The sequence below is a fragment of the Dama dama genome, chromosome 5 (assembly GCF_033118175.1).
Source record: "Dama dama isolate Ldn47 chromosome 5, ASM3311817v1, whole genome shotgun sequence".
Classification (NCBI taxonomy): Eukaryota; Metazoa; Chordata; class Mammalia; order Artiodactyla; family Cervidae; genus Dama; species Dama dama.
In genome coordinates, this window is record NC_083685.1 from 91,554,969 (window position 1) to 91,578,677 (window position 23,709).

General features: G+C 40.1%; 1 protein-coding gene across 3 annotated transcripts; it reads right to left on the bottom strand.

The window, feature by feature from the left end:
• Positions 1-6,958: 6,958 nt before the first annotated feature.
• On the bottom strand, positions 6,959-23,002 carry TMIGD1 (transmembrane and immunoglobulin domain containing 1). 3 transcript variants are annotated; one of them, XM_061143001.1, is made up of 7 exons: positions 22,948-22,992; positions 20,592-20,695; positions 19,180-19,458; positions 14,000-14,275; positions 8,867-8,970; positions 7,918-7,958; positions 6,959-7,075 (listed from the first exon to the last, which is right to left on the bottom strand). In XM_061143001.1, the coding sequence occupies exons 2-7, from the start codon at positions 20,671-20,673 to the stop codon at positions 7,072-7,074; spliced, it is 786 nt and encodes a 261-aa protein (XP_060998984.1). In that variant the 5' UTR covers positions 20,674-20,695; positions 22,948-22,992; the 3' UTR covers positions 6,959-7,071. The 3 variants fall into 3 exon arrangements, with proteins under 3 accessions (XP_060998984.1, XP_060998985.1, XP_060998983.1); XM_061143002.1 differs by lacking the exon at positions 6,959-7,075 and having other exon boundaries at positions 7,914-7,958; positions 22,948-22,994; XM_061143000.1 differs by lacking the exons at positions 6,959-7,075; positions 7,918-7,958; positions 8,867-8,970 and adding an exon at positions 10,139-10,314 and having other exon boundaries at positions 22,948-23,002.
• Positions 23,003-23,709: the final 707 nt, after the last annotated feature.

Consider the following 23,709-nt stretch of genomic DNA (forward strand, 5'->3'; position numbering starts at 1 on the left):
TTGTGTGTGTTCTGACTGCCCCACTGACCAGCTCTTCCCTTGTTTCTCTCCCTCTCCTCAGCCTTCCCTATTCCCTAAGAAAAAACACTGTTGATAACCCTACTAGGGCCTCGAAGTGTTCAAGGGAAAGTAAGAGGTGCATGGCTCTCACTTGAAGCTTAGTGAGGAAGGCATGTCAAAACCAAGATAGGCTGGCAGCTAGCCCTCTTGTACCAAACAGCCAAGCTGTAAATGCAAAAGATCCTGAAGGAAATGAGAAGTGCTATTCCAGTGAACACACAAATGATAAGAAAGCCAAACAGACTTATCACTGAAATGGGGGAAGTTTGAGAGGTCTGGATAAAAAATCAGATGAGCAGAAAATTTCAGACAAAATTAAGCCCAAGCCTAATCCACAGCAAGGCCCTAACTCTCTTCAATTCGGTGAAGGCTGAGAGAGGTGAGGCAGCGGCAGAAGAAAAGGTCAAAGCTAGTTAAGATTGGTCCATGAGGTTTAAGGAAAGACGCTCTCTCCATAACATCACAGTGCACGGTGAAGCAGCGGTGCGGTGTAGAAGCTGCAGCAAGACATCCTGGCGATCCGGCTAAGGCAATGAATGAGGGTGGAAACACTAAACAACAGATTTTCAGTGTAGACAAAACGGCCTTACTTTGGAAGGAGATGCCACAGCCAGAGAACCAAAGTCAATGCCTGGCTTCAAAGGACAGGCTGAGTCTCTTTGTTAGGGGCTAATGCAGCTGAGGACTTTCAGTTGAAGCCATATGCTCACCTACCATTTTCCAAATCCTAGGGCCCTTAAGAATTATGCTAAATCATCATCTAAACATAAACTTTAATTAAAAGCATGGAAACCATGTTTACATGTAGAATACATCATGTAGAATACCATATTACATGCCCAGAAATGCAGAATAAAGATCAGAAATTGCTTGGAAATATTTCTAACGCTTTGGGGGATTATACTGTCAATCTGATAAAGATTATGAACTAGCACAATCATTATTGGGGCCAACATTTCAAAGTTCACCTATCAAATCTCGCACCAGGAAAGTAGTAGACAAATAAACAGTGAGAAACAGATAATCTTTACTTCAGAAAAGCACAGGCCTACAGAGCATTGCTCTCTCTGTTTAGTTAGTATAAAAGTCTGTCTGTCTCACTGAGGCATGTGTCTGTCTTTGCACCATTAATATCTTACCTGAAGTGTTTTCCAGTTATTTGGTATTGATTGAAAGCTTGTGCCCTATAAATGGAACAAGAAAGCCTGGATGATAACACATCTGTTTACAACACAATTTACTGAATAATTGAAGCCCATTATCAATACCTACCACAACAAACTGTGGAGAATTTTTGAAGAGATGGGAATACCAGGCCACCTTACCTGCCTCCTGAGAAGACTCTTGAGGTGCTGGAGAAGACCCCTGAGAGTCCATTGGACAGAAGGAAGATCAAAACCAGTCAATCCTAAAGGAAATCAACACTGAATACTCATTGGAAAGACTGATGCTAAAGCTGAAGCTCCAACACTTTGGTCACCTGATGCGAAGAGACGACTCATTAGAAAAGACCCTGATGCTGGGAAAGATTGATGACAGAAGGAGAAGGAGGTGGTAGAGGACAAGATGGTTGGATGGCATCACCGACTCAATGGACATGAGTGGGCAAACGCCGGGAGAAGGTGAAGGACAGGGAAGACTGGTGTGCTGCAGTCCATGGGGTCGCAGAGAGTCGGACATGACTTAGCGACTGAACAGCAACAATTGATACCTACTGCTCAGAAAAAAAGATTCTTTTCAAAATACAATCGCTCATTGACAATGCACTTGGTCTCCAAGAGCTCTAATAGAAACATACAATGAGATTAATGTAGTTTTCATGACTGCTAAAACAATATCAATTTTGCAGCCCATGGATCAAGGAGTCATTTCAACTTTCAAATCTTATTATTTAAGAAATACATTTCGTAAGGCTGTAACTGCCATTGATAATTTTTCCTATGGTGGATCTGAGCAAAATCAATTGAAAACCTTCTGGAAAGGATTCAGCATTCCAGATACCAATAAGAACATTCATGATTCATGGGAAGAGGTCAGAACATCAACATAAATGGAATTTGGAAGAAGTTGATTCCAACCCTTATGAATGACTTTGAGGGGTTCAAGACTTCAGTGGATGAAGTGACTGCAGATATGGTGGAAACAGCAAGAGAACTAGAATTAGAAGTGGAGCCTGAAGATGTGATGAATTGCTGCAATCTCATGATAAAACTTTCATAGGTGAGGAATTGCTTCTTAAGGATGAGCAAAGAAAGTGATTTCTTGGGAGGGAAACTACTCCTGGTGAAGATGCTCTGAAGATTGTTGAAATGACAAGAAAGGATTTAGAACTTTATGTAAACTTAGTTGATGAAGCAGTGGCAGAGTTTGAGGATACTGACTTCTGACTCCAATTTTGAAAGAAGTTCTACTGCAGGTAAAATGTTATCAAACAGTATGCTATAGAGAAGTCATTTGTGAAAGGAAGTATAAATTGATGTGGCAAATTTCATTGTTCATTACTGCCTTATTTTGAGAGATGGCTAACAGCCATCCCAACTCTTCGGCAACGACCACCCTATCAGCAACCGTTAACATCAAGGCAAGACCTTTCACCAGCCAAGGGAATATAACTCACCGAAAGCTTAGATGACAGTTAGCATTATTTAGCAATAAAGTATTTTAAAACTAAGGTATGCACATTGTTTTTAGACATAATGCTATTACATACTTAATAGACTACACAGTAAAGAGTAAGCATAACTTTTATATGCACCAAGAAACCAAAAAAATTATGACTCACTTTATTGCAATGTTTGCTTTGTTGCAATGTATCCACAACATCTCTGATAAAGTATTCCCGTACTACTAACTATATTGCTGATCTTGTTCGTGTGACCAATTGTCTTGCTATTCATACCCTGCACACTGTTCGTTGAACCCAGGGTAGGCAAAGCACGAGCTTAGAGGCTGGAGGAAGACATGAAGGGCCGTAGGAACTGCGTGGTAAGTGTGCTAAGTCACTTCAGTCATGTCCAACTCCTTGTGACCCTATGGACTATAGCCTACCACGCTCCCCTGTCCAAGGGATTCTCCAGGCAAAAATACTGGAGTGGATTGCCATTCCCTTCTCCAGGCTATCTTCCCAACCCAGGTCTCCTGCATTGCAGGTGGATTCTTTACCAGCTGAGCCACAAGGGAAGCCCAAGAATACTGGAGAGGGCAACTTATCTCTTCTCTAGCAGATCTTCCCGACTCAGGAATCGAACCGGGGTCTCCTGCATTGCAGGTGGATTCTTTACCAACTGAGCTATCAGGGAAGTCTGTAGGAAGTGCAGACATGTTTATTCTCTCCTGGCTGCCACAACAGCCATACCACAACCTCTCTCCTCTCGTGGCTGACCCAGTGGACACAGACTTGATGCAGGAGTAGCTGCATAACATGGTCATGACACAATCATAGCACAGCATAACCTCAGTGCCTCAAAGCCTTCTCAGATGGTGCTTATATATGTTTACAGAACAAAAGTAGCCCACCCCAAGCCAGTACTTCATGAGGCACATGCACAGTGCTACAAATGAGCTCAACTGTTACATAGTCATTATTTACAAAAGGTGGGGTGAGAGAGACTGAACATGCCATCTTGGCTAATTTACTCCACAAATATCTAACCATCCTCTGACTTGGTTCCTTGGGATCATGCTTGAGCTTTGGGGGCTAGCAGGCTGCAAGTCAAATTTATGAGAGATGTTTCACAAGAATCTCCACAAGACAATGAAAACCCAATCAATACCAGGTTGTAATAACTTCCCTAGCAGAGAGTGACATATATTGAGGTGAGAGGATTCTTCTACTCCTAGACATGCATGATTTTAAAAAAAGCTTTTTAAATTAGGAGAATTACACATAAAAATCCAGATTTCTGACTTCTCTTAAAGAAAAAGATCGGTCCCCAGTGGTGACGATTAGCCTTCTTTTAAACATAGACGTGCTATTTGCCACGGTCTCCACCACTCCCTGTTGTTTTACATCTAGCCTGCTTCACCAATTAATCAGCTTGACCCCTGCAAGAATTTGACTTTATGACCCCTGGCTTAAAGGTTCAGGAAAGTAGTCACAAACAAGGTGATGACAAAGGTGAAGTTGGCTAGCTATTTGGTAATAGTTGTAAGCTATTTTCAATGATTCAGAAAGCCTAATTACAATGATTATATTGTTAACCCCTAAAAGGCTGCAGAGGTTAATGATAGTATGGGATTTATTTTCTTTTAAATGGAATTACATCAACTGGGTAATTGTGTTGCTGTAAAAGAAGCTTGGACTGACAAGTAGATATCATTGATAAATGGTTTTTAAATTGGGAAAACAGGTGACTATTATTTAATAAATAAAATTTGTTTGATAGGTCAGTTCTTTCAAAACATGAGGCCAAAAAAATAAATAATTATGAAAGGTGTCCTTATTAATAAAAAAGTTAAGAAGAGAACGACTGGATTTTTCTGTCACTTCTCCACTGGTGCTTATAGTCCAAAGGATTAAAATCAGATGAGAAATTGGAATTTCAGGAATCTCATAGTAGGTAGAGAAAACATTGGGGAAAACTTATGGGACTTTTTTCCTTTTTAAATTTTTTTTTATTATTTTTTTAAATTGAAGTATAGTTTATTTACATATGGGGTTTCTGCTGAGTCCTAGAAATTCATGTCTTTCTAAGACAGGCTCTAGGCTAAATTTTGATTGTAAATAATACACATAGTTTTAATACAACCTCTGTGTTTCTCCAAACTGTAAGGCAAAATGAGAAGCAATGGCCATTTGTAATATTGCTCTGCTCTGTTAAAACTAGTTAAGGTTCCCTGTCTGTGCTAATGTACAAGGTCACTGTATTTAATAAGGGTGAAGAAACTCTTTCTTGATGACCTGTAATTCTCAAGGATTGTTATATGTCCTAGTACAAAGCTGATTCATAAATCTATTAGGCGGGGCAAAGCTATTACATTCTCAGTCTTACTTGCTAACTCCCTTAAACATTTAACTAAACTATGTATCTTTTGAGGATTGCAGAATTTTCAAGCTCAAATGAAAATTAATTTCAATTCTCCTCTTAATCCAACTTCCTCATTTTCCAAAGGCCCAGTCTCTAATCTTGCAACTTTTCACAATGCTCCTAACTTATCCTTACAGCATTTTCACAGGGCTTCCAAATTCTAGTTTGAGAAATCCTGAATGAGGGCCTCCCCACAAAACCTACTGGGCCCTCAAGGAGAAATCTGTGTACCACAGTCTTTAACAGTGTCTGTCTCTCTCCCCATCTCATGCTGACGTTTCCAAGGAAGCAAAGAGGAGCCTAACAAGAGGATGTATCTATTCTTCTTAGAAACAAGACTGTGAAGATTTCATACATTCTGCTCATTTCTTCTCTTTACTTCTGTGTCACTGTCCGACAGAAGCTCTCTCTCTTTCACTGTGGCACATTTAGCTACTGCAACGTTAGACAAAATAGTTTTTTCTAAGAGTGAGAACACAGCAGAGAGCTCAAGGGTGCTTCTGGTCAGGGCTGGCTTTCACCACGTGCGTGTGCACTACATCACTTCAGTCGTCTCCTATTCTTTGCAACTCTATGGACTATAGCCCACCAGGTTCCTTTGTCCATGGGATTCTCCAGGCCAGAATACTGGAGTGGGTAGCCAATCCCTCCTCCAGGGGATCTTCCAGGCTCAGGGATTGAATTCGTGTCTCTAATGTCTCCTGCATTGCCTGGCAGGATCTTTACCACTAGCGCTACCTGGGAAGCCCTACCTCTCCCCATAACCCACCCCAGTTGTGTGGGAAAGTGAAGCAGAGATGCTCAAGGGGAAAAAAATGAAGAGAGAAGGGAAGTGGGGAAAGTCAGTGATAAATGATGAGAACTGAAATTTTAAACTGAGATAGGGACTTCCCTGGTGGTCAGTGGTCAAGAATCTGTGCTTCCATTGCAGGGGGTGTGGGTTCAATCTGTGGTAAGATTCCACGTGCTATGCAGCCACAAATTTAAAAATAAATTAAACTGAGGTATATGAGAAGAGTGGGGCTTTTCAGGTGGCTCAGGGGTAAAGAATCCTCCTGCCAAGCAGGAGAGCAGGTTTGATCCTTGGGTGGAAAGATCCCCTGGAGAAGGAAATGGCAACCCACTCCAGTATTTTTGCCTGGGAAATCCTATGGACAGAAGAGCCTGGTGGGTTACAGTCTATAGGGTCACAAAAGAGTCAGACATAACTTAGCAACTAAACAACAACATGTGAAAAGAGTACAGGCTGATTAAAAATATTGCTGGATCTATGCAAAAAGGGCAAAGGACACTAGGGAAGCAAACATTCTGGCCAGCCCCTTTCCCTTGCTGTTTTCAACTTCATCACCACATAAATTTCACAAAAGTTTGTGACTGTCAACCACGATAAGATGAGAAAAATAAGGACATATGTTGAGTTTTTTTTTTTTATAATACTGAATTCTTTCATTTAAAGGAATATCTTATACTCTGAGGTTATATCATTCCTTTTTTAGTCCTAGAACATTTCTCTCTTGAAATGACAGTGAAGGTAGATATAATTAATATTACTTATGTGTTTCCTTGGTAACTTTAGAAATCGATCCCTCTATGTTGTGCCCAACTCCTGTGTTTTTTTGGTAGTGTACTGATTCGTGAAACCCAAATGTCTGTTAATCTCCTACCTAGAAAAATACACAATAAATGTAAATGGTTGCCAAAGTTTTCAGGACAAATTTCAATTAATTAACATATCCTTCAAGGAGAAGACTTTAAAAAAATCTTACTTTTCAATCTTAACAGCTTTCTTCCTGAAAGTGTTCTGCAAGTATATCAAATTAGTCATAACAATTACTGCTAAAGTGCTTAATGAAACACTTCTTCAAAACCTCTGACAATTAGACAGAAATGAATTTAATAATGGCAATAAATACAGATGGGACTACATAAATCAAGGTGGTCCTGATGCAAAACTCTTGCTGTAATAGATGGCATCTCAGTTTTCTCATCTGAAATGAATCAAGAAATTAATCATCAGGATGATCATAAGCACTAAAGAAAAAAAATCAAAACAAAATCATACTGTTGATGAATAGAATGCTAGATTTCTAATTTATATTTGCTCAAAACTTTGATATAGTTCCTTGTATTTTGGCATCTAGTAATACTGCTAAAATTCTAGAAAATTTATTATCTTAGTGATTTTTTTAAAATTTGAAAATTCATAGTCTTGGAAAGAATGCCTCCGTTCTTTCTATCCACTGCCTATCTCAGGTATGCTGGAGCTAACAGACTAAAGGAAGCTCCAAAGAGAAGGCAGTATTTTGGATGAGGAATGTGGCTTCTGACCTGCTTGTGGAGGAGAAGGCAACGGTGGCTTCCCTCAGGCTAAACTCTCTAGGAAGCTTACACCGTTTGGCAATAAAAGGCAGTTGGACATGCATTAGCCAGCAATTACTTAAAGAGAGAGGAGGCTTGAGACCAAAAGCAGGGAGGCTCAGGAGGAAGGGGATGTATGTGTGTGCAGATTGCTGGTTCACTTTATTATACAGCAGAAACTAACACAACATTGTAAAGCAATTATAGTCCAATAATAAAAGAGGAAAATGAAAAACAAACAAAAAGATCAAAGGTGTTCTCCATTCTAAGCAACCTTCCAACCTCGCCTCACCCGTCTTCCTCTAGAGTGAAGGCAGATTCTCCTCCACCCTCTCTTCTCCTCTGGACCGCTTCACCTTCCAGCACCTCCTGTCTCTGGAGGAGTTTGCCCGCTATGGGTTTTATGATGCACACTACCGACTGCTGTCCATCTGCTTGTGGAAAATCATTGAGCCCAGCCCGGAGTACTTACAAAGCTGTTCTGCACTGGGGGCCTTGATCCCTTCTGCAGAGCTGAAAGCAAACACAAGGGACAATGAGTTTGCTGCTGTGCTGAGGCTAATGGAAAAACATTTTGAATGCCTCGAGGTGGCTCAAGGGACAGGAAACCCAAACGTCTGTTAATCTTCTATCTAGAAAAGTACACACCAATGCAGAGGTGGCTGGGAAAACAGCCAACTCTGCACAGGTCTAGGTCTTATTTCTTTGATCACATTTATCATTTTTATTTAACCTAAGAAAATGTAATTCCACACTGGCCTTTTAGAGACTTTCGGCCACCTCTGCCTTCCTTTGGGACTGGATTGACTGGTGGAGTCAAAGGCATAGCCTTAACCTATGCAGTCTGCATCACTCTAACCAACAAGTTAACCATTCAGCAATTCAGACTCCAGTGCGCTGTGCCCAAGAGGTGAGCAGCAAGTGCCATCTTTTTCACACAGATCTCTGAATCCAGAGCTGATGTGCCTCTATATTTATTTCTTGTACCAAGGCACCATAACAACAATCAAGAGAAATTTTAAAGAGAGAAAAATCAGCCCCTACTTTTAACACCGCAACTATTTTCATTCAGGTCTGGTCTGTATGCACTTCTATCCTTCGTAAAGTTGTACTCCTAATATAGGAACAGCTTTTATTCCCTTGAGCCACTTCCAATTGAGATCTCATGGTAGAGAGACCAGACTGTTCAAGTATGGTTCCTGACACTGTAGTCAGTTATATCACCAGTTCTTTGCCTTTATTTAGATGACCTTATGGGAAGATTCCCCTGGAAGAGAGCATTACAATCCACTCCAATATTCTTGCCTGGAGAATCCCATAGATGGAGGAGCCTGATGGGCTACAGTTCATGGGGTCACAGAGAGCTGGACACGACTGAAGCAACTTAGCACACATACACATAGCTTAAAATACTCAGATACCTTCATTATTCTTTTTCTTCTGGCAATCAGTCCAAAGACCAAGGTCAGAAAGACCACAACACATGCAGCAATAATGGGTTCTATTGGTACAGTCGAGGCTTTATCTGTTGGAAATGCAAAGACAGGAAATAAGAAAGTAACATTTATATGCTTATAATTTATGTACTCCAAGTATGTTCCAGCCACGGTGCTTTGCACTTAACATTTTGCATCCTCTTAATTAAATTTCCAAACAATTCCCAAATGTATTATAATCTTTTTTTACAGGCAAGGAACCAGGGGCTTTGAGAGGTTAGAACGCTTGTCCAAGATCACAGAATTAGTAACTAGCAGAGACAGGTTTTGAATCCATTTCTTTTTGGAAGGATATAATTTATTATCTATATTATTCATATTATCAACATGAGTAACTCCCCCAAAGTCAGATCTTTTTGTGCATGATCCATAACTTTTGCCATGCAGAAAGCAGAAGTAGGCTGAAATCAATGCTTTTTCCAGTTTTTTGCAAAACCCGAATGATATTGTGAGAATTCCTTAAGGGAGAAAGAGAGAGAGGAGGTTTTAAGAGCAAGAAGAGGAAAGGTAAGGAATCTGATGGACTAAGGAGAGAGAGGTCTGTGGGTCCCAGGAGCAGCAAGACCCTTGTAGCTGTGCTGTGATGGTGCCCCCAGCAGGACCAAGACATTATAGAGGGGAGCTGCACGGTGCCCCTAGGGAAGAACTCTGAGCATCAGCCTTCCCAATCTTGGCAAATATTTTCATCTCTCTCTAGGGTTTCCTGGGTGGTGCAGTAGTAAAGAATCCATCTGCCAATGCAGGAGATGCAAGAGATGTGGGTTCAATCCCTGGATCAGGAAGATCCCCTGGAGTAGGAAATGGCCACCCACTCCAGTATTTTTGCCTGGAGAATCCCATGGACAGAGGAGCCTGACGGGCTACAGTCCATGGGGTCACAAAGAGTCAGACACAACTAAGTAGGCACACACTCACACACATTACATGATATGGAAGAACAGAGAGTCTACTTTTAACTAGAGCTAGGGCACCAGCTGCCTACAAGTGAAAGCCCACTCCCTATTTTGTTTTCTGAACATCTGGTAAACTCAGAGCTCTTCTGTATTACAGGTACAGTGCCTGTGTTTGTATACTCTCCAAGAGCTTATGAAATATTTGAGACCTGAAAAAAAAAAAAAGTATTGACTCCTAAGTGTAAAAACAAAGTGGCAAAATTAATCAGAACTAGTAAACATTTGTGTGCTATGTGTGTGTGCTCAGTTGCTCAGCCGTTCAGTCATGTTCAACGCTTCGTGATTCCATGGACTGTAACCCACCAGTCTCCTCTGTCCATGGGATTCTCCAGGCAAGAATACATCCAGGGATTGAACCCATGTCTCTTGAGCCTCCTGCACTGGCAGGTCGATTCTTTACCACCGCGCCACCTGGGAAGACTTTAATAAATGTTTAAGCATTTATAAAATGTAACTTTGCTTCAGCTATAACCCAACTGTTAAATAATAGTAATGTTTAAACCACAAGAGCCAAATTAATAACTAATTTATAATAAAATTCAAAATGTATGCAAGTTTTAAATGCCCTTTCAAAATTTTAGAGCAAAAAAGTGTAATTATTACTTCATTTTAATATAGTTGATATGATATGAGATGAAACTTATAAACGCAAGAATGCTTAAAGTCAGCAAAGCTATTTAAATGACTCTGTCTAAGCTCCTGGATTCTGATGCCCACCTTAGGAGGGAGAAGGGCTCCAATCGTGGCTATGATAAAATTTTTGAAATTTATAGGAAATAAAGAGTGTGCTATTTACTGTATAATTGAGTTTGTGCAGTGAGTGCCAACAACAGATTTTTGCTAAATGACGACTCTGCACTAGGTGCTGTTCTTAGCCCTGCAAAAAATAGAACAGGCATGGAAGGATCCAGTCTCTGAGGATCTCATGTTCTAGTAGGAGAGACAGACATTAAAGGAACAAAAACTACAGACTGAGATTGTATTTGTAAAGGACAAAGAGTCACGAGATAGTACAATACATGAGGGGTAAAAGGAAGAAACAAGGGGAAGAGAAGATTTTAGATTAATTTCAAAGTCTAAGCCCTATATACCTCAAGGTTATGAAATGGGGTTTATCCCTTCATAATTGTATGACACACTATTAATTTTTAAATAGTATTTTAAAAATATCTTTGCCCAATTTATTTATTTATTTAATTTTACTTTTTGGCCACAATGCACATGGGATTTCAGTTCCCCAACCAGGTATCCAACCCGTGCCCCCTGCAGAGGAAGCATGGAGTCTTAACCACTGGACCACCAAGGAAGTCCTACTACTTACCTTTTAATCGTTTTCTTCCCTATTATGTGTCTAGTTCTGGTTCTGGATAATTTTAGAGAGTAGATTAAGCATCTTTGGCTCTTGCTCCCTTTTGGTTGTTGCTAATAGTTGTCCTTATGAGGGTATGGTAGCATCAACCCTCTGGAGAAGCTCTGTCCAACTGGACTCCTTAAAAGCGCTGACTCTGTAACAGCCAGCCCTGGGATACACTAAAAGACCTCTTATGGGGGACACCCTGCCCTTGTAGTGAGTGCCAAGGAAAGATGTCAAAATGAAGGGGAGGCAGAGGTGGGGCAATTGGGGAAAAAAATCAGAAATCAGCCACCAATCGGAATGTTTTTACCAAGCTGAATAACATGAAGCCACACATAACAGATTTCACTCCATACACAAACCTGAAACAAACTGCCTGACCCACTGGCTCACTCTGGATTCCAAGTTTCTATTGAAAGTGAGTCTGGCAACTGTAACTGCATCTCTTCCCTTCACTCTCTTATTTATAACCAGATCTGGTATTCCCCCCCTCCCCAGCCCCGCCCATATTCATTATGGTAAAATAATCTCAACATGTGGCTAAAGTCTTGTGCTCAAGAAAAGATCCGTGATGTCATTTCCCACTTTGCATGGCCTCATTTAGAAACTACCCCCACTGAACCGTGAAGTTAGACGAGCTCATGGCAAACCTGGCGTTTCGCCTGGGCACTAGCAGCAGAGCACTTCTGCTCCTTGGGCACCCGACAGCCGGGGAAGTCATAAAGCAGCAAGAAATCAGAAAAGCCAGTTGGTTTGGAAGCGGTCCACCCAAAACAGGATACCGCCCACCTGAAAACTAATTTGCCAAGCTGGCATCCTGCTTGCTGCACAAGCTGCCTGTTTAATGTGACATGGAGCAATTATGATTCCTTTTTAATCAAGAGTTTGTGGGTTTGGTTTTTAAAGGAAATAGCCACTGGGAATACTGTCACTGTTCCACAGAACAAATTACTGAACGTGCCAGTAATCACAGTGATGGGCATTCAACTGGCAACCCTTCCTCCTCATCATCCATTCTATTGGTAGCCAGGTAAGAATCCCTATGGTTACATGACCAACAGGGGTTCATTTGGCTTCCTGAGGCCTGGCAAGAAAGACAACGAGGGGGCACAGGGAGGCAGGTGGCAAAGAGAATCATGTTCTCTCAAGATACAGGAGCCTCAACTTGTTTGACTGCTTCTAGCATCCTGGCCCCACACCAGGAAATGTGTGCATGAGCATTTCATGCACCTGCTCCACCAAGTATCTTGCCTTTCTCTTTCTGTATGAAGGAGAAGTATGAGGACAGCGAGACACTTGGCACTTTATTTGTTCCTTGTTGTTGCAAAGGTCATAAACCTGGGTAGAGAAAGCATGAAGCCAAGAGAAAGAACCCATTTCCCGCCATTCTCCCCCTCTCCCTCTTCTGATTGGCCTATAGGGTACATTTCAGAGTTAGGAGTGATTTTACAGATCCATTTTCTTATCTAGTCAGTATCTTTTTTTCTCTATGTGTTGATGACTTCTCTCCTGTTTCTTATTAAGTTATTAACTCAAAAGTCCAATTCCTACAAAGCTTGTTGCCCAGGAAAATTCGCGGAAATACTCCTCCAGAAAACCAAGCAGATCTATCTTCTACTACTTGATTCTAGAAAAGAGCCTTTGCTCAAAAAGCTGTATCCTATCTGGAATGGGAATAATTCCCCTAAAAGAAAGGACTAGAATTCCTGGGGTGGAGATAATTCTCCAAAGAAAATTCTAGCTTCTAATCATAATGGCCATCATTATTTGTTGTCACAAAAAAAAATATTTACCAAGTATCTGAGTTTTGTACTGTGCTGTGAAAGTGTTAGTAGCTCAGTCGTGTCCAACCCTCTCTGACCCCGTGGACTGTACCAGGCTCCTCTGTCCATGGAATTCTCCAGGCAAGAAACTGGAGTAGGTAGCCATTCCCTTCTCCAGGGGATATTTCCAGCCCAGGGATTGAACCTGGATCTCCTGCAATGCAGGTAGATTCTTTACTGTCTGAGCCACCAGGGAAGCCCTTTGTACTATGATAGATATTACTTAAAAAGTGTTACCTTTGTGGATGGACCTAGAGAGTATCATGCTCTCTGTCCATTTGACAGATAAAGACAAGTACTGTATGCTAGCTCTTATGTGGAATAAAAATAAATGGATGTATAAAACAAAACAGAAACAGACTCACAGATGTAGAAAACAGGCTAGTGGATACCAGTGAGGAGAGGGAAGAATGGAGAAGCAAGATAGAGGTATAGGATTATGAGATACAAACTGTGTAAACAACAAGGTATATTGTACAACAGGGGCGTCCCAGGTGGCACAGTGGTAAAGAATCCTCCTGCCAATGCAGGAGATGCCAGAGACTCCCTGGGTGGGGAAGATCCCCTGCAGGAGGAAATGGCAACCCACTTCAGTATTCTTGCCGGGAAAATCCTGTGGACAAAGGAGCCTGGTGTACTACAGTCCATGGGTTCGCATAAGAGTCAGACAGGATGAAGCACACACACACATTGTCCAACACAGGAAAACATAGCCATTGTTCTGTGGCAATATTTGTGAAATAATATACATTTAATCATATATATATTATATATAAAGAATATATAATAAATAATAATAATATTCTGTGTAACAATGTGAAAGGGAGTATCATTTATAAAAATATTAAATCACTATGCATTACACCTGAAACTAACATAGTATTGTAAATAAACTATATTTCAGTAAATAAATAAACAGGAGAGTTACCTTTGACAATAAGGTGAAAGTCCTTGGTCTTTGTTTCTATCAGTGAACTGGCAATACAGCTGTAAGTCCCATTGTCAGATTTCTTGACTTTGGTGATTGACAGTTGAAGATACTCGCTTGTCTGTTGGATTCGGTGATGGGTCTCTAAATTCAAGATGCCACTGTCTCTATACCACATCATTTGAGCCCTGGGGTTGGATTTCACATTGCAAACCAACTTCACATCACTGCCTTCCTCAGCTGTTTGGAAGTCATTTCCACTTAGGAGAGGAGGAACTGCAAGATTGAAACGTTTAGGTTTATTTAGCAGATAAGCATTATTGTCACTGTTGAAGGTCTTCCTTCCATCTATCTCATTCATTTTACAAACATTTATTGAGCGCCTACCGTATGCCAAGTACTGGTCTAGGAAACAGGAATACAATGGTAAATAACATACATCCATTCTCTTTTTCTTTTTTGGCCGTACCACACAGGATATGGGATCTTAGTTCCCCGACCAGGGATCAAACCTGCATCTCTGTATTGGTAGCACGGAGTCTTTACCACTGGATGGCCAGGGAAGTTGCATACATCCATTTTCAAACTTAAAAGAGCTTTTAATGTGGTGGGGAAGATAAACCATGAAACAAATGTATATAAACATGAGTATCTGTCAAGTAGATGATTTGTAACACATGGAAGCATGTGTTACAAAGCCTTGAGACTTTGCTGAGAACTACTATTAAAAACCAATCTGTGTTACTTTGGTATAAAACAGTGTAATACTAAGAAAGCAGGCGCTACAGTGAGCCCCAATTCTACTACCTACATTACCTACTGTGACCTAGAGAAAGCTTCTTAACTGTAAAGTAACTGCTTAGTTTTCTCATCTAAAAAGTGGGATAACACCTTACGAGTTGCTGTGAAGATGAAAGGACAGAATGCCTGTGAAGACTTTACCGCAATGCTAGTTACTATTATTATTGTGGTGGTGGTAGAGGTGGGGTGGTTTGAGGGCTCCCCACACCCTCTGTTTTTGCATTGTATGTAATCACACTTGCCCTGACCACAGATTTACCAATGCATATTTGCATTTCCACAATGATCTTCCAGAAATAATGTCCTTCTCTCAGAAGGCACTCCAGTTGTGGCAACTCTGGCATCCATGAAAGGTGAGCGTGACCTTGAGCCCCTCTCATCCCTCTGTGTGAACGACTTCTTTTTTTTTTTAAGTCTTTATTGAATCAGTTACAATAATGCTTCTGTCTTATGTTTTGGTTTTTTGGCCACAAGGCATGTGGGATCTTAGCTTCCCAACCAGGGAGTTCCCTGTAAGCAACTTCTTATTCCCTTCATGATAAGGACATCTGTAGACCCATGTGTCAAACACATTTTTTCTTCACCAAATAATTCCAACCCTTACTCCAACCAGTGTTTTTCAAAATCTAGAGGGAGAAATGGCCAAGCTGAGTCTCCCCTCTTCTCCATGCCCCTTGCATGTTTTTTTGGCCAAGGTACAGAAGAGTAATAAAATGCATGAAAAGTGGTGGGATTGCTGGGTCATATGGTAGCTCTATTTTCAGTTTTTTTAAGGAAACTCCATATGTTCTCCATAGTGACTGTATCAATTTACATTCCTATCAACTGTGCAAGCGGGTTCCCTTTTCTCCACACCCTCTCTAGCATTCATTGTGGATATTTTGATGATGGCCATTCTGACCTGTGTGAGGTGATACCTCATTGTAGTTTTGATTTGCATTTCTCTAGTAATTAGTGAGGTTGGACACCTTTTTTTTCATGTGCCTCTTGGCCATTTGTATGTCTTCTTCAGAGAGATGTCTGTTTAGGTGTTCCCCGCATTTTTTGATTGGCCTGTTTGTTCTGTTGATATTGAGTTCTATGAGCTGTTTGTATATTTTGGAGACTAATCGTCAGTTGCTTTATTTGTAAATATTTACTCATATTCTGAGTGTTGTCTTTTTTTTCTCATTTCTGGGTTCCTTTGCTGTTCAAAAGCTTTTCAGGGCAGGAATAGAGATGAAGATGTGGAGAAGGGACATGTGGACAGAGGATGGGGAGAGGAGGGTGGGATGAACTGGGAGATTAGGATTGACAGATACACACTACCATGTGTGAAATAGGTAACAGGTGGGAACCTGCTGTTTGGCACCAGGAGCTCAACTCTGTGCTCTGTGATGACCTGGGGGGTGGGATAGAGGATGGGGTGGGAGGAAGACCAAACAGGAGGGGATATAAGTATACATATAGCTAATTCACTTCACTGTACAGCAGAAACTAACATAACACTGTAAAGCAATTATACTCCAATAAAAAATGCATGAAAAGTGGGCAGTAGGAAAGAGATAGAGGCAGAGAATGAGGGAAAAAAGGAGCTAGTATAATCTGCACACTGAATAATTAGACCCTAAGTAGGCTGTGTTATTAATAACTCTCTCAGAAGAATGACATTTTGTTGCTCTTTGGAATGTGCTTGAATTCTGTATCCATGTCCAACAAGGATGTTATGTAGGAAGCTGTGAGAATAGAGAACATGATGGCCAACTATACCAGTTCCACTTATGGACAGGTCCTATTAGTTGTTCCTTTTTATTTAACTATTTAAAATGAATTTTACAGCACATCAGCTCTACATGCATGTTCCCTTTTAAAATTATTAGTACATTTCAGATAAAGTTAAGGTCCTCCTTGACTCCATCCTGGCCACTTCCTGACTCCCCAAAGATACCCAGTGCTACGAGTTTTAATGTAAATACTTGCAGATCACTTTTTTTCAAATATTGTTTTAAAAATACATATGTTATACCCATAGGAAATGTATTGGTTTAGGACGGTGAGAAGGATTTACACAAAAGACTTCATTCTGTCAATAACTTGCATACTTTGAGAGATATTCATGTTGAACCACAGAGTTCTAGCCCATTGCTTTGAGAGTGCTAGAGTATAATATCTGACTCTTTACTCATTTTATTTTGTTGGGCATCAGGTTATTCTCATTTTTGAAATGCTAAACAATGCCTCAGTAATCATCCTTGCCTATGTTTTTTTTGTGCATATGTGCATGTATTTCTCCAGGGTTAACATCTCAAAGCAGATCTGCTGGGAGTTAGGGCAGGCGCACTTTAAATTTTGATGGATATTGCAAAAGAGGTGGTCTAAATTTATTCAGCAATAACACATAAAAGAAGCTTCTGAACATTCCCCACCAAATAGTGTATTATGAAGCTTCCATTTAGTTCTCAGTCTGCCATTTAGAACAATAATCCATAATATTTCTTCAAGATTGTGCATGATATTCTTGCCACTTTATGACTTCATTTTGATTTATTGATTGATGAGTTTATGTCAGTTATTGTCACTATGAATCACTGACCAATTTTTTTTATATATGTGCAACAATGATATTTAAGAGGTTATTATAGAGATAATATTAAATACAGAATCAGGCTGGAAAACTGAAAATCATTTCTTTAAGCCACTGGATCATATTATCAGCACTTCTATTGTGTCTCTATTTAGAAGGTACAATGGGAAGAGCACTGGATTAGGAGACTGGGGATTTTGTGTTCTGTTCTCAGCCCCAGATGTGATCTCCAGATTAGGGCTCTCATTCTGGGCCTCAGTTTCCTCATCTGTCATTTTATAAGGATTTCAAAACCTCCAAGGTAACCCTGATAGTCTTGGATTCTAACAAAGTTGCCAAGGGATAGCTTATTAAAAATCACATTGGGACTTATTAATTGGGACTAAAAATCACTTATTGGGACTTCCCTGGTAATCCAGTGGTTAAGACTGTGCTCCCAATACAGGGGGAGCAGGTTTGATCCCTGGCCAGGAAACTAAGATACTACATGGCGAAAAAAAAAAAAATCAGAGTTTATTTCCTATGTTCATAGGAAATAAAAGCTCGTTTGCCCAGGAACATGTAAGTGATTCATTCTGAAAGCTTCAGGATGCCAGCAGAATCTGGACCTGAATTTCTTGTCATCTTCTCCACCCTTTTACCTCAGGAGCAATGGCATCAATTTTTCACAGAAAAGTTTGCTGAGCTCATGGGATCAGATGGCTTTGACTTTTTATTACCAGGTTCCAAGTCCAGAGCTTTTCCTACCAGACCATGCCATGTTATTACCCTTACTCACATCACCCCTCACCACACCAGCCACACCTGCCTCATATAGATCCAGTTTTCCACCCAAACCACCTAAATGCTCACCTCCATGAACATATTCAAAGGACCCCAACCTCAGATAGTTCCACCAATGGGTTACCAATACCTGTAACCCAACCATCAAAGAGTTTCATCTTTGAGAGTTTAAGGTGATGCTAAAAGATCCGCAATGGATATTTTTCTAAGTAGAATGCAAACACTAGAAACCACAAAGGAAAATATTGGTAATTTTAAATATGTAAACATTTAAAATTTCAATATAGCAAAAAGAAGAAATACTTGTAATTAATTCAAAATAAAAATGGCTAATTTCCTTAATGTATTGGATTGGCCAAAATGTTTCGCCAACATCTTACCAAAAAACCCAAACGAAACTTTTGGCCAATCCAATACAAAGCCCTTAAACAAATCAATAAGAAAAAGGTAAATAACCAAATAGAAACATGGGTAGAATACATTAACAGGCATTTCGTAGGAAAGAGACATGAAAAGCTAATGCATTTATGAAAAGGTCAACACCCTCATTTTTAATTTAGAATATGAAAGTAAAATTTCAAATCAGGCTGGCAGATTCTTAGATTTTGAGGATGCTCAGGCTCATGCCAGTATGGGGAATATGTACCCTCCCGCGCTGTTGTGGGGTGATAAATAGAGCAGTTTGGCAGTATCAAGCAAATGTTAAAATACGCATACTCTTAGGGTCTTCCCTGGTGTTTGAGCAGTTGAGAATCCACCTCCCAAAGCAGGGGACTCCTGCAGGTTTGATTCCTGATCAGGGAACTAAGATCTCACATGCCATGGGGAAACAAAGCCCATGCGCCGGCAGCTACTGAGCCCACACTCTAGAGTGCATGCGCTGCAGCTAGAGAAAGCCCATGCACTGCAACAAAGACCAGCGCAGCCAATATATTTATCTACACGCACATACTCTTCAGAAGGAAGCTGCATCTACTACTTAGTGTAGTACAGACCGCACAGACTGATTAGCCGTCTCTTTCCCCTCACTCACAAGTGACATTCAGCACCACTGAGATGGACATCGACTGATTCCTCCGCAACTTGCAGGTAAAGGTGATGCCGTTGTCATTTTCACTGATGCCCGAGACACAGACAGAGCTGGAGTTGATTTTGTTTCCAGACTTCAAATCCACTCTCCCGTCTTCACGGTACCAGAGAAGTTCTTCATCTCGGGTGTGGTTTTGAACAGCACATTTCAGAGACTCTTGGAGGCCAGGCTCAGTGTCCAGAATATAGTTTTCAGTTTTACCATTCACACTTAAAACAGAACCTGGGGGTGCAGGAAGAGACTATTAAGATAGAGTGAACAATCTAAATGGCCATCATTAGAGAATTGGCTAAATAAATTCTGTTACATCGGTACAATGAAATGCTCTGCAACAATTAAAAATAGCCATATTGACCTATGTGGTTTTACAAGGAAAAGATTGATAATGAGCTATTAATTAAAAAAAATAAAAGGTTGAAATGATGGTTACCACATGTTGCTGCACATGGGAATCATCTGCCTAGCTCCCACCCCTAGACATTCTGATTAATTAATATTAGTGTAACCTGGGCATTGGTGGGGGGGGGGGGGGTCTTAAAAAGTTTCCAGGTGATTCTAATATGCAGTGAAATTTGAGAACCACTGGGTTAGAAAACGATGTGTATGGAATTATCCCATTTATACATACATACTCTCTTTCATATATATAAAACCTGGAAGAATACACAGCAAAATGTTGAGTAGTTATCTCTTAATGATGGGATTTTACTTTTCTTTATTCTTCTCTATATTTCCTAACTTATGTTACAATGTCTGTTTATTACTTTTTAAATCAGGAAGGAAAAGGTTTCTTTCATGTTGGGGTGGGGAACAAATGCAGAAAAGATTTTCATGTAAGTGGTATGCTCAAATAAACAGCAGAGGTTTATTTTAAATAAGATTAGTAAAAGAAAGTGAAAGTCACTCAGTCGTGTCCGACTCTTTGCGACCCCATGGAGTATACAGTCCATAGATTTCTCCAGACCAGAATACTGGAGTGTGTAGCTGTTCCCTTCTCCAGGGGATCTTCCCAACCCAGGGATCGAATCCAGGTCTCCCGCCTTGCAGGTGGATTCTTACCAGCTGAGCCACCCGGGAAGCCCAAATATGATTAATAATGAAATATTCTAAAATGTAGGAAAATTCTGGCTGTGGCTCTGAAGAGAAGAAAATATTTCAACCAGTCTTCTACTGTTAGAACCATAAAAACATTTTTCCATTTAATTTTTCACTATTTTATCTGACTTCTCTACTCTGAACCATACCATCTATATAATCTTTCCAGTTTGGATTTTCTCTTTTCCCAATTCCCTTGATCATCTTATAATCTGAAATTTTCTTTATTTAAATAGAGGCCCCAAAGAATATTAACTTACTTGTCATCACACGTGGCAGAAATAGAATCATTAAGAGAAGAAATCTGCACCTTTGTATTAGGCTGCTGGTCTTCTGTGCCATCTTTAATGAATTTAAGTCTAATCTGCCAGGGGAAAAAGGCAGGAGTTGGTTCTGCACTTTGGTCTACACTGAGCTTATGAACCTTCCTCTTGTCTATTATATATTTAAAATAAAAAGTCCCAGATGAGTCATTCCAGTTATAACGGTACTATTTCTAGTTTTTAATTAAACAATCCTGTTCAAAGTACTTCTAGTATTCAGGGTTTTTTTTTTAAGAGAGCAAAAAAAAAAAGGAAACCACAAGGAAATAGGCTATGGGAGAAAGGGCAGCTACAGAGCAAGCCCTGGGGAAGGTAAAACTAGTCTTCCCTAGATAGAATGTCTTTTTAAAATAAATTATTTATTTTTTTTATTGAAGGATAATTGCTTTACAGAATTTTGTTGTTTTCTGTGAAACCTTAACATGAATCAGCCATAGGTATACATATATCCCCTCCCTTTTGAATCCCCCTCTCATCTGCCTCCTCATCCCATCCCTTTAGATTGATACAGAGCCCCTGTTTGAGTTTCCTGAGCCATAGAGCAAATTCCCGTTGACTATCTATTTTACATATGGGAATAGAAGTTTCCATGTTACTCTTTCCATACATCTCACCCTCTCCTGTCAGAATGTCATTTTAACACAAAGAGAAATGAAATTTACTTTCTTCTCAGATAGTCCCTATTGCACAAAGTAATTCTGATCTTGAAAGTCTTTCTTGACTCGTTCTTGGTAAAGTTGTTCTCTGCTAATAGAGGGTTTTTGAGACTTTCCAAATCCCATAGATTCAAATGGTTTGTGCCTTAGAAAGCACTAAATTCTGACATAGCTTCTAGTCTTAAACCACATTCATCTGTTTTCCTGCTTCCTTCCACTCCGTCTTAACACTCCTCCCTCTTGACCTAGTATAGGCTAAAAATAATAAGTAACGAAGTTCTCTTTTCTTCCTTCTCCGTTTTTGCTGCTGTCATCCCTCGCCTAAAGATACTCCCTGCTTCCATCTGGGAGAAACATGTATTTATTACTTCCTTTCAAGAGGACCACTAAAAATATAGTAGCAACACACATGGAATGTTTTCTAAGCAACAGACATGGTGCTAAACACTTTACATTCATTTATTTCAGTGTTTCAATCTCAGTTAAGCCCCTAACAATCTTTTTGAGGTCATTTCTAAAGGTCTGGAGAGATCATATAACTTGACATTTGGTAAAATTATATCATCTGTAAATATTAGGGTGAAGATTCTAACCCAGGACTCCTAAGGCAATGTTCTTAACCACTCTGATGCCAATGTGAATATTTTCTTCCTTAAAGGCAGAGGAGAGGGTGGGACAAATTGAGAGAGTAGCATTGAAACATATACATTGCCATATGTAAAATAGATAGCTAGTGGGAGGTTGTTGTATAACACAGGGACCTCAACGTAATGCTCTGTGACAAGCTACAGGAGTGGGATGGAGTGAGGAGTGGGAGGGAGATTCAAAAGGGAGGGGACATAGGTATACTGATGGCTGATTCATGCTGTTGTATGGCAGAAACCAACACAACATTTTAAAACAATTATCCTCAAATTAAATTTTTTTTTTTTAAATCAAAGAAATTGCTGTTGGGTCTTCCCTGGCTGTCTAGTGGTTAAGACTCTGTGCTTCCAATGTCGGGGGCCGGGGGGGGGGGGCACAGGTTAAATTCCCGCTTGGGGAGCTATGATCCCACATGCTGTGTGGCCAGAAAATAAAAATAAAAAGAGGCCACTGTTAATCCTTTCTGGTCCCTAACCACTCCATGGGCCTTAGCAACTTGGAGTTTTGTTCTCTTTACACAAATATTAACCTTCAAGAGCTGGAACGTACCTGTGACACTTGGGGGCTGGCTCTGCTCCTCCCCATCCCAGGCCTGTCCTGACAGGAGCAAGTTTCTTTCCTGCCAGGTTCAAGCTGGCAAGCTTGCATCAATTTTTCAGTAAGATGATATTAGAACTAATATTGATTCTTTTGTCATTTAAAATTTTTTCCAGTAAGATTTCTATCACAGCACTCTTAACAGTGATCTCAGAATCTGGTCATTAATAGAGTTTTCTCAAGCACTATCCACTATAGGTACTTAATAAAAACTGAGACTGTGAGCTTCTGGGAAGACCTCATCCTACCCTTTTAAGGAAGACTGCTGTCTCCCTCTCCCTCCTGCCCCATTAAGACAGCAACTTTTCAAAATGAATTTCCCCCACTTGACTTGTTTTTAATTTTAATTTTCATGACACTCTACTTTCTATACACGGCAAAGTCTTACCACTTACCTGCTGAGCTCTGAAAAACTGACTTCCGTGGCCAGTCGTTCCTCCATCTGGGAACCCTGACCTCTTTTCCTGTTGCCATGTTTATAATACTTGAATTCAAACACTTTATGACAGTAGGGTCCAGTAAATCAGATACATTGTGTTCAAAGTCTGTTTCTCTTTGTGGGTTCTTAGAGAAGACAGTAATTGGGAAAGGCATCTTTTTGAGATCTAAGTTCTTCTGTGTACTTACATTACTGGGTGGGGCCAGATATTACTAACAGGGATGTAATTGTTCCAAGAAAGCCTGACCTTGTGCAAAAATGTGTAGCACATCTCATTGATGCTGTCATGCTCAAAGTTAGGTGGCTGTACTTGATAATCTGACAACGTCAGAACTGTAATGGAGCAAGTCCAAAGGGAGGTTTCATTTTCATAGTAGCTAAAACATTTGAAGATTCCACGCAACTTAAGTAATGCTGGAAAAATATTACTTACCATTGGCAATGTAAGTACAAGCCACACTGAAGCAGCTATGGCCAGGAAAGTCTTATCCCTCTGAGGCTCTCAACTGACTGGGAATCCTTGCTTTACACTTTCAAGAATTAGCTGTTTGAAGATAACATTTTTTAATTGGTTAAAAATATGTATGTTTCTATATTTATTATAACTGAATATTTATTCAGTTATTTCCATTGACAGATGATCATAATGATTGATTAGGAAAAACAGCTTTCCCAAAGGCTATTTGAACATCTCTGATATGGTAGTATTATAGTCAAA

Bases quoted from the DNA above. Each gene is read 5' to 3' on its own strand.
- TMIGD1 (XM_061143000.1), bottom strand. From the start codon at position 22,994: ATGGAGGAACGACTGGCCACGGAAGTCAGTTTTTCAGAGCTCAGCAG. The intron at 14,276-19,179 runs GTGAGTGAGGGG...TCAATCTTGCAG, and splicing joins AGTGGTGCTGAATGTCACTT to TTCCTCCTCTCCTAAGTGGA. The intron at 10,315-13,999 runs GTAACTCTCCTG...CATTTATTAAAG, and splicing joins CTTTCACCTTATTGTCAAAG to TCTTCCCAGGTGGCGCGGTG.